Here is a 15673-nt window from a genome sequence, read left to right on the forward strand (position 1 = left end):
AAGTGTGGACAGGCCACAAACATGGAATCAAGCCACGCTGCAAGAAAGGTGGCTGTCTCTGATCTTTCTGTAAGTGTCAGTGTCACATAGATTCTGATGGCTACTACCACATGGTAAAGCAGTTTCTCTGCTCCTTCAAATTTTTCCACAAATTTGTCAGTCATTTTTGTCTTCTAGGAAAATTTCTGTTGAACTTAAAAGTCTGGTGCTCCATAAGTATAGGATAAGAAGGACAGAATGTTTTTTTTTTTCTTAGTGTCTTCGAAGGTTTTATTCTTGACTATCCCCTTCTTTAGCTGGTCTTTTTAAATTTCATGAGGTGATGCAGTAGTCCTGTCACACTCAAGTAAGAGACAATTTTCATTGTGATAAAGCAATGATTTCTTGGTATATTCAGATGAAGTCAGTGGGAATATGAATATGTCCTGTGTTCAGTTTTTGTACAACATGCAGTGACGTAAAGGAGAATAGAAATCTTGATTCTTCCAGCAATATTGATGTGCATGTAAATGTGAATAACTGAATATTCAAATGCAAGAGGATATTAACTGCTAAACAGGTAAACAGAGGCAAAAGTTTCATCCTAAATGTGAAAAACAATGCATGTTATTTCCAGCATTTGGGGATACTGACAGCTAGTTAAACAGTGTGTGTGGTTTGTTGTGTGCTGTCTCAATTTTTACACACAGTGAAGTACGGAGGCAATCTGTCTTTTTCATTCTTTTGAAAATTCCTGATTACCTTACTATCGTCTTGATTCCAATTGTCAGGCTTACAGTGGAATGTTATTTCAGTTGCATCTATGTGCAGATTAGTTAGCAGATTTCTCTGTGCAAACCTCATTTAGACATATGGTTTCCTTTTGTATTGTTATTTTTGAACGGAGGAAGGCCTGGAATTCTAATCCTCATAATGTAAACACTTTGGTTTTTTGGTAAGAATGTCTTGTCAGAACTGAAGTTAAATAAGAGTACGCATGTAAAACTGTATTTAATTTCTTCACACTAAAGTAGAGCTGCTTATTTTTAAAAACAAACTGTTGTAAAGTAAAGGTGTTGCCCAAATACCACTCAGAGGAATCTGAAATGTAAACTACAGGCCTGATCGGCTGCACAAAAGTCAATCTCTTTCTCTCTTTATTAACTTTCATGAGATTTGGTGGAAGTCCTACTTGAGAAGAACTGAGAAAGAGAGGAAAATGTATATTGATAGGTGTCTTTTGCCCTCTAGATTACCTGCAGTTTTGGGCCCTCTTCAGATTACTCCAGGTGATGTTTACACAGAGCTAAAAAATCTTGTCAAAACTTTCCGGTGAGTATTGGTCTTTATTTAGAGATTCTTCTTGGTTGATTAATTAAACATGCTGTTGAATGATTTGTGATTTGGACACAGAGAGGGCCCCATTGCAGATTTGCCCTTTTCTAGCTGTGTGTTCATGTAGGTAATGTCACATTCCCTGTGGACTAACAAGTCAACCCTTTCCCTGCTCCTGACAGTGGCTAGGTCACCAGGAGTATTTGTAGATTTTTAAAAACTAGGCCAGTGGTCTCTGGAGGATGATGGTGAGTCTTTTAAAGGTTCTGCTACCTCGTCACCTCCTATTAAGCGTGAGTTTCTGAGATCTGTCGCTTTCTTTTGCTCTGGCTCCCTACAGCTGGGCTAAATGGTTTTAATGTGATTAATAATTGTTACCACTAACTTCTAGAGCCAGGAAGAAGGTCCAGTTTGACTTGTCTTGTTCCTGATTTCGAGGGGAAATAGATCTAGGGGGCACTTTATCACCACAGATCTATTGGATACTTTATCACAGTCAGAAGCACTAAAGACAGTATTTGGAAACACTGGGATAAACAAGAAGTAAAAACACGATGGTGGTAACTTCTCTGAACATTTGTAGGTTTTCTTTGGGACGTGATTCATAACTTGGACATAAATCATGTCCTGCATCTTGAAGTATTGTCAGGAAAGGAGCAACAACAGTAGCTAACTCTGTGTGCGTTGTCACTCTTGAAACTTGCCCACCACCATCCCCAACCTGCATGAGGTTTACATGTAAATTTTCCAAAACTCATTCATGTGGCGTTTGCCACAAGGACTCTAGGCTTTGGGGAGTAGAAATACAGCTCTACCTGATTCCTTATGATTTATCTGACGTCTGGAAGGATGCCACTAAAACACGAGTCTCTGTATGCAGGATTTCTTACTATGGAAGATATTCTTTTCATATCTGGTGACACTGTGCATAATCTCTTTTTTTAAAAAAGAATTGTTAGTGTTTGGAATTGATTCTGTAATTGCAGTCTTTTAAGTTGTGATTAATATTGTAATTTAGCAGCAACACTGAAACCAGGCAAGATATTTTTGGTTCTAATGGAGCAGCATGTGTTTACTGTATATATACCTACTATTTGAATAAGATCTTCGTGTCTTAAAACTTAAAACAGTTTTGTTGCTCTTCAGTCTACACACTTAATAGTCACTTTAGCTTATGGAACCAGAAAAACTACATTTGGTCTCTTTCAATCTACTTTCATATTGATTACGTAAGAAGTCCTGGAGGTTCTCAAAAGCAGAACTGCTATTTTAAATCATTTTTGTTATTCAAAGACAATGTGGCTTGAATATGAAGTTTTAAGTGGTTTATAGCATAGAGGCCTTGAAGCCAAAATGGACTTCTAAAAACTTAGATACACCTGTGGATTTACAGAATGGAACCAAATGTAATTAATTTGGACTTTGATCCCAATACCTGGCTCATGTAACAATAATTTACCATATTTTAAAAGTCTCCCCGATCTATTTCTGATCCCTCAGATAACACCTCTTGAGTTTATTCTTAAGTCTTTTTTTTGTTAGGAAGTAAGTTGGAGGTAATGGTAGCAAGTTCTTGGGGCTCTCTTACTGTGAAGATTCTGGATAAATTGCTTAGAAATACAGCATTTTGGGCTGGGGATGGTTGAAGACAATTGTGGGCACTACACAAGAATTTGTAAGTGCCTTCATATAGATATATAAGACTTTTATTGTCACTGATAGTAAAATAATACAAAAATACAGGGAGTAGGGAAGCAATAAAAACCTTTGTGCCCTTTCTCCATCTTGCATTCCTGTTGATACACAAAAGCGAGCTCATGGATATTAAGACGAAGGCATAGGTTTGAATCTCCAGTTCTGTACGTAGGTTTAAATTTACTTAATATGAGTGGTCTCTGATTTTAGGATGAATGCTTTGGCAGGGGAACCTGGAATGAATTTAAAACGGTATTTATGTTTGCAGGGTATAGGAATTTAAATGTTACTGTCTTTGTTAGTGTGGTTAAAATGCTTAATGACTATAGAGGGAGCACCGACAAATGCTAATGCTCTTTCTTGCTTTTTGTACTGGAAATATGTCAGGCTGAGGAACTTGCCAAAGAGGGTAGGAGATAAAACACATGGCTGTAGTAGAGCTTAACTGAAGAAGGGTAAAAGAGCATGTGGTGAACTAAGCAACAACGATTTTCAGCTCCATTGGTTTTTAAAGGAACACTTGCAGTTCAGCCTCCTTTGGGCAGCATTTTATTCAATCACCGCTGCTGGGAAACGCACTAGAGGGATCTCAAGAGACATTTTAGAATGGTTAGAGCTCTTCCCAAATAAAGTCCCTCAGTGCCTGTAAGCTTTTGTTACGAAAACTGAGATGTCAAATAATTCTCCAGAGTGTGTAAGGGCACTTTGTTAAAAGATCAAGAGAAAATTAGCTATTTATATATAAATTGAGGCTAAATTATTATGTTTGTCAATATGTGGTTGGTTTTTTTAAGCATAATATTTCACATGGAAAATATAATTTTTTCTGTATCTTACAGTTGCAAGTATTTTAATTCCTTTTTTGGAGCTTATCATTGACTCAGTCAATGAATATGATACAGTTGTTTCCTAAAGATGCGTTTAAGACTTTTTATTACAGCTTTGTCTTACTTTCTTTCCAAGACAATATTTTAACTTTTAAATATGTATCATGAGTGTATGTTATCTGGTGTATACACTAACTAATAGGCTTTTACCTATTACCTTTGTTAAGTGGAATTTTAGGTCAAGTCAATCAGCAATACTTTGTCGTAGACAAGATTCTGTATGGAAATGTTAAAGTACCAGAATGTTAACAACCTTTTCTCAAGTAAATGGGCTTCTCTTGAAGAGAGCCTGAAGTTGTAATAGTAGCTCATTTTTGCTGGTTGTCATCAAACTAAATTATACTACAGTACGTAAATATGTTGCTCTTCAGGGAATAGAGGAGCTGTCTTTTATGGTTAAATTGGTCTAGTTGAAGCCTAAAGAAAAACAATCTATGCTTTAGTATTTGCCTGTGCTGACCTGGGTTAAAGTCCACTCACCTTAGTGCAAGTTTTGGAAAAATTATAGATAGCTGAGGTCCCCTAAAGTCACAACTATCTCCTCATCCCATGAAGTCAGCTTGCTGCCTTAGAGAACAGGTAAATGGCCAAACTAACAGGTCAGATTCTTGAACTGAAGTTACGTATACCTACACCTGGGAATCCGGATGTGTGAACAAAAGGGCTGCTTCATTTGAAAAGATGCTGATGACTTCACTTTGCAATAAAGAAAAATTGTAAAATGAAAGAAAGAAAAAAGTGTCTCTATTTGGGGTACTTTTTTTTTTTCTCTTTTTCTCCCAGTGTAAGAACACAGACACTGGGTAAAACTGCAAGACAGCAACGATGAACCTGTTCAAAGGAATGTTTTTGCACCAAATGTATATTTAGTACTCATTGCTACTAGCTATTAGTCAAATTCATAGTAGCATGTTAAAAATTGACCTCATAGATGACAAGTATATTCTCATTGTAAGGATAAACTTCTAGAAAAGGAAATAACACTCAAGACTGATTTATAAATAGGTATAAAGAAAAAAACATACTTTAAAAAGATTGTTTTATATTAACCAGCTACATTTTCTTGTATCTTGTTCATAGTACCTGAAGCTAGAGACCTGTTAGGGGTTAACTATTTAGCATAATAATCCTGGTGTCCATCTGCCATTCCCCATTGGACAGTGTTCCTGTTACCAAATTGTTTCCTAGAAATCCCAGGAAATGTAATCCTGCTGAGGAAAGGGTGGTGAGCTCCCGCACTGCTAAGTTTCTTTCTTATAACTTCAAGTTTGTTGTGGTCCCTGTTCAAGTTCTTGCACAAGGTGCTTAGGGATGTGCTTAAATCTGCTGCCACTGTTTACAAATCAGGCCATCATTTGCTAACAGGGTTCTGCCAGCAATATTTGCAGCTGACAGTAATTAAATGGGAAGACAACTAAAGGAAAAGAAGTAGAGGCAACTGTGTATGCATTTTTCCTGTCATTTTGGGGTTTACTCTTTTGTTTACTGGGTACTTTAACCTTGGACTCCCCTGTATTCCTGCGAATCCTATATTGGAGTTCACTTTCTTTGCAGGGTGGGCAGTAGTCAGTTATTGGGAAGTCACTTGGGATGGAATTTTTATGCATCTTACTTTTCAGTCCTTAATCCTGTCAGCTTCTGCCACTTGGATCCATCTGCTCAGTCTGAACTCTGAGCTCGCCCATAGAGTATGAAAACTGCTGCATGGGTCCTGCTGCCTACTGGATGGTGGAAGCAGTCCAGTCCAGCTGCAGTGCATCTTGCTGGGGTGAACCACAACACCCACAGACTAGCAACTAAGCGACCCACACAGCTATTTGCGATCATCCAACCCTCCTGCCTTACCTATCCTGCCCTACAGAGGCCAAGAAAGTAGAGGTGTTCCGTTTTGAAAATTCGCATATTGTTTTCTTTCTTTGGGTGGGTGGAGGGAGAATTTAGCCAAACTCTTTAACAGAAAATATTGCACTGCAAAACTCAAATCACGTACTCAAAGTTCTGTAGAGTTCTAAAATTTCCAGATTATATGTGTATGACAGAAATATAGTGACCTCTCTTTCCTGGATTGTTCTGAAGTAACAGTTTTGGCTAGAGGCAAGACAAAGAACTAATGAACCATTCTTACAGCAGACTTGCACTTCCCTGTTTTCTGAAAGCTTTGCTCTTCAGAGGCCTTGGTGTTGACACACAGCTTGTTTTTGAAAGTGACTGCCCTTCCACTGCTCCTTATTATTTAAGCTTCACACCTGTAGGTTGCTAGCTTTAGTCTGATCTGCCTGAAATGTGGCTTGTTTTTTGTTTTTGTTTTTTTTTCTTTCAGCTGCACAAGTGCTTTAGGACAGGTGTTGTACTGAAAGGTTACTCATTGTGGAAGCCTGACTTGACTGTTCATCCAGTCCAGTGACAGTAGTACATCAGCAGATCCATAGTGCTGTATCCTGCTGGTTATCTGTGTGTTTTGACTTCCTCCTTCATAAATAGCATATTGATGGCAATGACTAGTGTTCAGACCTTGCCAATCAATACTAACATTGAATAAGAGTTAATTGACACAAATAACTGCATCTCTCAGTTTGTGTACAAGAATGACACCTTCCTGTGCTCTAATCAATAATAACTCCTTGTAGAGCATTGAAACAAAGCTGCTTTCTCTATTTGACAGAGTTTTCCCAGGTGGCTCGGAGCTGTCTCTTCCATTGTGTCTCATCACAGCAGATTAACTGGAATGTTACATATGAATTGCTTGTCAAGATGATTCCATCAGGCATTTCTTGGTAGCATTTATCACTGTCATCAGTACTGAGTCCAGACGTTCAGCCTTTGTTTTGTCTCTTGTTCTATAGCCAGAAAAATGTAACAGTTTACCAGGTACAAGCTTTGTTGCCAGCTAACACCATTAGCTATTTCAAATAGTGATTGGGAAACGTGAATCTTTGAATAACAAAAATAATCTGTATTTGCCAGAACTATGGGTTCTAGTTTGATGTGACCATTCCTGTACATGTGGTACAAAACACTGCTTTTCCTTTCATCATTTAACAAAACTCAGTCTGTCGAGACACTATTTGAGTAGTCACTGCTTCAGAATCTTATTTGGCTTGGAAGACTTGAAGATTTGAGGAGAAAAGTAGGATACTATTGCTTTAATCATTATCACCCTTAAATAAAAAATAATTGTATTAATTTTTAGTATCTTTCTGAAATAGGGAAACGCAAAATGATCTTATAAAACATCTTATTTGTAACTGCATTTTTAATTACCATTTTGAATATAATTTTGGGGGATTAGTTAACAGAACTTGAATTTTAACAATGGCAAGTAAAAATACTTTTATTTTTCCACTTTCTAACATGTTTTTGAGGTAGCTATATACTTCTCCAAAGAAATTAATTTAAAAAAAAGAAACAAAACCAAAACCAACAACTTGCTGGGGAAGAAAGCCCTCGATTTCAATTTGTTGCCAGGTATTTCATTTTGAGCAACCTCCCATCTTCACCCGTGACTGCAGAAGTGGGTATGAATGACAGGATAGCGTCATTCTGGGTTTGAATTTATACAGGGCTGCATAGAAGGGAATCTGAGAGCAAGAAGGCAGCAAACATAGGGAGGCACTTGCCCCTCAGTATTTCTGTTGGATGGCGCCATCTGTCTGAATAAAATTAATTTTGCTAGCCTTTTTGGGTGCCCGCATAGCCACAGCTTTGGTTTTCGCTGCAACTTTTCCATGAAATTGCTTGTCTTGAACACCGTGGGTCATGCCGAAATTCAGCCATAGCTATTCACGTGTGAATTTTTTTTAAGTCAGATTAACGTTTGACTTAAAGCAGATCTGTTTTAATATGAAGTTCAGCCAAATGGGTCAGCAGTTATAAAATGTGGCAGCACTTTTGTTGAGCACCCATGTGGTTCTTGAGTCACACCTCATTTTCTTGCTTTTATGTCTGCGCTGGCTCCCATTGCATAAGTTAGAATTCTGGGTTTACATTTTAAAAACAAGAATCATCAGAGGGTTGTCTCCAGTATCTTACAAAACCCAGTCTGTTTCTGCAACATTAGCTTTTACAGCAAATCTGGATCTGAAGCCAACAGGGGGGAAACTAAGTGTAGGAAGGCCCGTCTCTTCAGAAACGCATGTGCAGTTCCTGAGAATTTCCCAGTGGGTGTGAGCGAGAGCTGAGCCTGCAGAGCAGACAGGCCTATTTGTGAGCTAATTCAAAGAATTAACTGCTGTTCCGTCTTCCCCATGCCATTTTCATATAGAAAAAAGACGTATATTTGGAATTCTGCAATTCCTCCATTACAGGGGAAAATGAGAGAAAAGCCCAAAAGCTGGTGAATTGCTCAGATACAGCTGTAATTGCTACATTGTAACTCAATGTATTAAGTCTTTTAATGGTAGACGTAAATAAAAATTTAGCTGTTTAAAATCTGTTTACTTTCACCCTGAAGTGTTCTGATTTTTTTATTATTATTTTTTCAGGTTAACAAACAGAAATATTATTCACAAAATGCCTGAATGGACTCTAATTGCTATTGTTTTGTTGTCTACGTAAGTACCCTTTAATGTCAAATATTCTCATACTAGCGTATCGAGACAAGATTTACTTTTCAGATAATTGGAGGTAAAGATTTCTTTAACTGGGGAGCCAACAGAATTATTTTTTCATGCAAATGAACTAAATTCTCTTGACAAAACAGGATTGTCACACTTGCAACAACACATTAACAATGGACAAACTCAATGTTATGTTAAAAAAATAAAAGTTAAGCTTTAGGGATGTTTAAAGAGGGTTGGTGGGGTGAAGGAGGAATATATTTCACTCTTCCGGTTGCTGCTGACAGACATTCTTCTCCTCTGACAGTAGGGTAAAATGTCATGTGTATTGTATTACTTGGATTTGGCATAACTGTTACACTTTTCATTTCTCATTTTACTTCTAATTTTTTTAAAAAAAATTCACTTTCACAATTAAAGTCCAATTATACAGTGTGCTTCTAAATATGTTTGTTTGAATATTCTAGCGAACTTCTTTGATAGAGAAAAGCTATTTACCACCTCCCAAATTTCTGAAAGAAATGCTGGGACCAGTATTTTACTTTTATGAGGATTAGCTTTACTGCTTAAGATTATGATACTACAGTGCCTACAGTCCTCCTTAGCTTTGTTCTACTGTAGAATTAAATTCTTTCCAAGGGAAATTCCCTAGTGGGAAGCCTGATTTTATTATAGTGCCTTTCAGTAAACTTCTACACAGAGGCAGGATAAATAAAAGCTGTAGTCATATGCATCAAGTAACTTCATTGATTTATATTTTCCAAGTCCATGTACATTTCTGAAGTTAAAGATACAAACTTTGCAGTGTGTAAAACAGACAGTTGTCTCACAAATTCATATTAAACATTTAACATTAGTTCACCCTTTAAGAAATCACTGGTGGTTTCACGCAGTGTCAGGCCCTGCCTCTCACTGGGGTTAAACCATCAAGCAATCTTTGTATGTCGTTCAGCTTGAATTACAAGTTTGCAAAAATCTTATTCCAGAGACCTTTTATTACCGCACTGCTGCTGCTTCTTTTGGGCTTCCTGGGTCACTGGAGCCTGTAGGACAGAGAAATACTTAGACATTCACAGGTCAAGAAGTGTTGTGGGCCAACCTCATGGCATCCCCACTACTGCACTTACTTTGCTTGATATTACTTCAGTCTGACACATTGTTCTGGCTTTACTGTCCCAAGGAAGACTATACCAGCAGGCATTAGAGTAGGCTTCAGCGAGCCTTACATCTGTGTCACCCAGCCAGATACCGCTCAAATGATTCATTAAATCAGAACACAGAAAGTAACTTTACTTGAATGCCTTGGCATAAATTTTTTATCAACTATAAGAACAAATCTTTTGTCATTTTTACTATATATTCTTATGGTTGAATTGGTAATTTGTGAAACAGATCTTATGAATTTTTCAAGTAGCTTCTGTACATTTAAGGAAATGGTGACTCTTTTGATCAGATATTAAAATATGTTCCTGGTCTCTCTGCATATGATGAGCTCTAAATGTTTACATACCTAATGATCATCTTACAATTGGTTTAAAATGTTATACAAGTAGCAGGCAGTCTTGGTAGCAATCGGTAGAAGCAGAGAACCAATTCTCTTTTTACTTTTGCTTTCTAAGGGTCCACCCCTAAACAAATGAATTATATTTGATGCTAAAATAGAGTAGATTTTATTTCTAATATTATTCCAGTGAAGTCATGACTAAAGCTTCTGTTAACTTCAGTTTATTGTAAGGTTTTTGCAACCTCATGATCTTCAGATTTTGAACCATTTCTCTCATCCCCCTCTTAGGAGAGGATGGGGTAGAACAAGTGTTAGGATTGCTCTAAGAAGATGGTAGTGTTGCATCATTTCTGGAAAGACTAAAACAGAACATGTAATTATTTGGGAATTCTAATCAAACTTGAATATTTAGTGGAAGCCAGAAGCACGCAGGGAAAAGCTACTGAGGACCTGGGCAACCCCTCACAGACAGGTCCCCAGATTGTGGCCCTTTCTCACCTCCTACAGTCTGCCAAAGAATCTTTCTTATCTTACTAATACTGCTCGTAAAAAGAATTGCACTCTGTTAAGTCTTCTCTGGCTTCCCCTTAGCTATACTGGGGGGTGATGCATGTTGCAGCACGTGTAATGTCATTTAGATTGCAGAGTTGTACGGGGCCTGAGTCAGAGCGGCTCTTTACTAGCTTCTGTCACTGAAAGAGGAGAATGTTTTCATAATATGTATTCACAGGTCTTGACCTGGTCTCAGGCACAGAATGGCCATTTTAGTCCTAACACTAAACAGTGAAGTAGCATAAGCAACACCCTGGAAGAGGATAATAATTCCTCTTTCTAGGAGGATGAAAGACCACATTACAGCTCCCTGGAGGTGCAGGAGGTATGGAACAGAGACTACAGAAGGCAGAGTGAGCAGAGTATACCTCAAAAGAAACTACTAAGACCAAGTATTTTTTGTTTTGTTTGGAAGGGGACAAGGTTGTTTTGTTTAAAGTAGCAACTGTTGGACTTTGCTTGCACCCCATTTTGTGCATAGATCTTGTGGCTCACCACTTCCTTCTCGTATACGGCTAGCGTGTGCTGAGGACTCCAATGGTGTACCTGACTTCACAGTGCACTTTCAGAATGCCCCGACCCTTTTTGTGACACACTGCTGGACAGGATAACCATTATCATTGCTGCTGTATTGAATTCAAGTGTCATCACTGCTTAATACTTTGTATTATGTTCTGATAATGCTATTCTTTCTTCATTGGAGCGTCCATATTAACTCTTAGTAGTATACAGCATGTTGGATAGTTGTAACACCTAATTTAGGTGCTTAAATTAGACCTAGACTCCCTTTATAGTCTGCTGGTCCTCAAGAAGCTATTAGAAGTACTTATGTGCCCTTAAGTCTACTGACTATTAAAGAAACCTGAGCTTCTAATTCATTGCTTTGAAATAAAGTGCCTGAAACTAGAAAGCATGACTGTCTTTCTTGAAGTATAAAATGTTGGGGATCGCAACAGTGGAGCATTTCCTGTTCCTCGTGAACAGCTGGATTTATTCAATCAAATTATCATATAAAATATGAACAGCCAGTCTCAGCCTTTATTGAAAATCTAGCCTGAGGCACTACTATCTTTATGACCAGCACATTCAGCAATGTTGTATCGACCTTCTTAGAGTACTCTTTGACAGCCCGAGAATTATGTTCAAATAATTGCACTTGTGCTTATCATGGAGTGGGTGACTCTTTAAAATTATCTTCAGGTCAAATTTCTTATTGATTTGTAATAATTTTGGCAGTGGTAGATTTCTGTGTCTTCCTGTTGCAGTGTTTAGTATGTTAAGCCGAATTTTTTGTTATAGTAATAGTTGCTTTATAATGTAGTGTAAACTAGGATACAGAAGTTGCATCTCTTTCCCCAAAAGAACTTTGCAAGATATCAAATGAAGCAGATAAATAGATACAAATACGGTAGTTCAGGAAAGAATGGAGAAAGCAGTGGAAAGATTGGTTGCTATACAAGCATGGGCACTTGCTGTTTTTAGTGTATACCCCTGGTACAGTCTAATGGAAAGCTTTCAAGATATTTTCAGGAAATGTCTGCTTTCATCTTACTTATCTGAGCTGGCTGGTTCCAGTGAACTGTGGTCAGTTTCATCTACAAAGCCTATGCAAGAGGTTCCCCCACTAAAAGCTTTGAAGCATTTCAAAATGTTCTGGGATTAGTTTATAAGCATTCGGCTGCAGTATTTAAACAAACTCAAAATGACCATGATCACTAAACAAAAGCCATCATTATATGTGTGCAGCCACTTTAGATAAATGTGTCATGTGGAGATGTACTCTAGAGGTTTGCTCTCTTGGAGATAACAGTTCAGGAACTGGAGAATCTTGGGTTCAAGTGTGCGTTTTTACTTCTTTGCACACGAGAGCACATCTATTGCTCAACACTGACATTTCTAAATTATTTTAAGAGGAATTCAGATGTTTGTGATATCGCTACTGTGTTCTTGTCTGAAAATGTCTGAATGTTTGAAATGCATAACTCTGATGTACAAATGCATACTGGATATGAATCAGACTTGCAGAGTGACTCTTTTTTCCTACAGAAACCCCATGCAACTCAGCTGGATGATCTTTTGTTTAGCAAGTCTGATGATAGAAGATTGATTCCAGGTTTCAGCTGAGAAAAATCATTTCTCATTAAGCTAGACATACAATTATTTCCCATTTTGAAACAGAGTTTGCAGGACCAAAAATCCAAAAAGTCTTTTTTTATAACAAGAAGCTTGAATGTGGTCATAGTATTGTCTCTACTCTAGGTTTCTATCTGTAGAGATGTATTGCTGTGTGAAACAGGGAAAATGAAAGTTTGTCTTAAGACATTAAAAAAATTAAAAAGTATATCCTTCCCTTTTTCCTCTCCTAATAATTTTAAGTTGTCATTTGGTGAGTGTGAACTCAAATAGGTTTTCTGTTAAGCTGTTCTTACTTATCAGCACTTTCTAAGCAAATCAAATCTGCTTATTTGGCATATTGTGGAGGAGATCAGTATTACTTTACTTCCTCCTAGCGTGTTCCAGTATTACTTAGAAAACATTATATAGAACAGTATTTTGAGGGATTTGCAGTGTTGTTAATTGGGACATTAATCAGTGCCAGCTTTAAAATTAATTAAATGTATTTTCATCATTCATCAGGGAGAAAATAGAAGAACCCTTTGTTTCAAAGAAGGTGTTTCTCCTTATGCAACACCACCACCCCCCCCCACTGTGTTGGGTAGTGCTGTTACGCAGGAAAGTGACACTCTAGATTTCATTGCAGCACACACAGCTGCAGTCTTTTTCCATTCTAGTATTTCTCATGCATAGCTTTCTGAACGGGAGAGTTGGAAGTGCTGGGTAACTTCTATGCATGCCCAGCACAAACCCCCTGAGGTGACTCCAGGGTAATTAGTTCCCTTCTATAGTTCTGGTCCTTGACCTCATCAGCAGGAGCGGAGCCTTAGCACACGCAGTCTGCTGGACTTCCGTGGCATGGAGTTAGGGGGGTTGGCTCAGAAAGCTATCTTCTCTGCACCTCCCAGTTTTGCTGCCCAGTGCAAGAGAAGAGCAGGGTCATGGCTTTCTGCCAAGTGTCTTGGAAATCCCTCCAAGAGATAGAAATCTGCATGTTCTCAGCAGATGTATGTGTGGGCATTCAGACTGAAGTCGTGCCCAACTGCGCAGAGCTGGTGTGCAAAGTGCATCGCCAGTTATAAATTGTCCTTCATGGCGGTGGTGTTCTGACTAATTTTGGAGCTTCTGCTTTAGTCACCCTTGGGAACTTCGTATTCCAAATATTTTTGTGAATTAAGATTCTGATAAAGCAGGTTAGTTTTCCTGCACTTCTTTTTTGCCTTTTGCGTGAGCAAACAAGATTTTTTGTTGCAACTTCTGTTTCAACCCTCTGAAAGATAGCATGCTAGATTTCAGAAGACTGCTTTATCATGTTGACTCTTGGGGGAGCTAACTCGGTCAGTGGAGTTCATGTCCTGTTGAACTCTATACCACAACTATGTGCTGATCAAGAGAGAGATCTGCCCAGAGAGAGAACTGTTTTAAATTTATGTTTCTTGAAAAGGTATATATTTAGAAGATTTCTTTTGTAGTGTCATGTTTTTCCTCCTTCCACAATTGCTGCACACAGCTTTGTTTATTGGAAGTCATGTCATAGTGCAGAAAAAGTTGTGCAGTTAGATGGTAATATAAACAATTCTGAACTAATGCTGCCGGTGAGACATGAGTAATCCACACTGTTAACAGCTACCCTAATCTTAGTTTTAAAGTAAATGTATTTTAAGTTCATCCACTGAGCAAACTGAACTGTTAATCTTGCAACTGAATCCTGAAGCTGTAGCCTTATGAAAATATACTTGCTTCCTTATTAATAATTAATCTTAATACATTCAATGCAAACATTTTTTTTTATCATGAAGCATTACCCATCTGTTAAAGGAAAAACATGACTTTGACACACACTTGCATCTTTTATTTTCAGAGTTTTAACTTTATCTTAGTAGACTTTCTAAAGAACAGCCTACATTAATGGGGACATGACACAGAGGCAGTGTTTTTGACTCACAGGAAATTTCATCATAAGATGAAAATCAGTGTTGATTTGGCTTGTTTCTGAACCAAAAAAAGAAAATTAGAGGTACACATCATTGGAAAGGTTACTATGACTTTCTAGCATGTGATCCCCAGGTATTTTGTACCAGCAGAATTTTTAGCATAGGTTCTGGATTAATTTGTTTGGTTCTGTGCAGGGAGTAGTCATAGTACCTCTGCTAAGCTAAGTGGTGTGTCCTGTTCTTCTTTAGTACTGAAATAAATTGTGCCCAAAGTAAAGTATTGTATTCCTTAACTCTTCTGGAACCACTATAACAGAAAAACTTTGATTGTAGAAAATCCCTGAAAGATCAGTATGTTTTGAAGATCTAATGATTCCTTTCCTTATGGTGCTTGATGCCGATTATGGAATGTAAAACCTTATCATGCTATACAGGCTGTCTAGAGAGACACTACTTCATTCCGGAGATTCTAGCTGCCTTTGTCACATTGCTGTTGAAAGTGTCAGACCTGACATGGCAGACAGTATTTTTACTATGAAGTGTATAATGGTTTTTAAGGAGCAGGAATCCTGAAAGTGATTAAAAACCATGAAGATCTTAAAAATCTTGCTTTATGAATGAATTATGTCGTAGAAAACAAAATTAGTTGAATAACTGAGTTATAACTTAACTTGCTTGGATCAGGGCAGTGATCCACAGACCAACTTAAAGATGTCAAAGATGCACGTCAGTTAGGGGGAAACAGAGACACATGCATTTTAGTAGCTTTCATATCAATAATGTTACATTGGGGAATGTTGGTGTTCCTATAATATTCTCCAGTGACCAGGGATAAACTAAAAATTACTCAGGCATGAAGAATTTGGAGGGGAGAGGAGAAGATTACAACTAACTAATTCAGAAAGGAGGCAAATTATTTTTTCTCTGATAATTGATAGTGGGCGGTACACTGATTAACTGGACACTTGTTTTTGTTTCCTAATGCTGTAGGAATGGAGTGCAAAGGAAATTTATACTACTTCTCATCAGTTTGTTACTTCTTGAGATATAAAAATGTTTTGACACCCAGTGGTTTCATCCAGTCTTGCAGTTAAGTTCTGGTCCTGATGTGGGTTG

General features: G+C 37.8%; 1 protein-coding gene across 1 annotated transcript in view; it reads left to right on the forward strand.

Annotated features, from left to right (window-relative positions):
* RPAP2 (RNA polymerase II associated protein 2) overlaps positions 1-15673 on the forward strand; it is a 42014-nt gene that overhangs the window by 12925 nt on the left and 13416 nt on the right. The window contains exons 10-11 of the mRNA XM_009884893.1: positions 1231-1311; positions 8378-8446. Of these exons, the coding sequence (XP_009883195.1) occupies positions 1231-1311; positions 8378-8446 (150 nt within the window). The remainder of the gene's footprint in view (positions 1-1230; positions 1312-8377; positions 8447-15673) is intronic.

Source organism: Charadrius vociferus, unplaced genomic scaffold (assembly GCF_000708025.1).
Source record: "Charadrius vociferus isolate BGI_N301 unplaced genomic scaffold, ASM70802v2 scaffold163, whole genome shotgun sequence".
NCBI lineage: Eukaryota > Metazoa > Chordata > Aves > Charadriiformes > Charadriidae > Charadrius > Charadrius vociferus.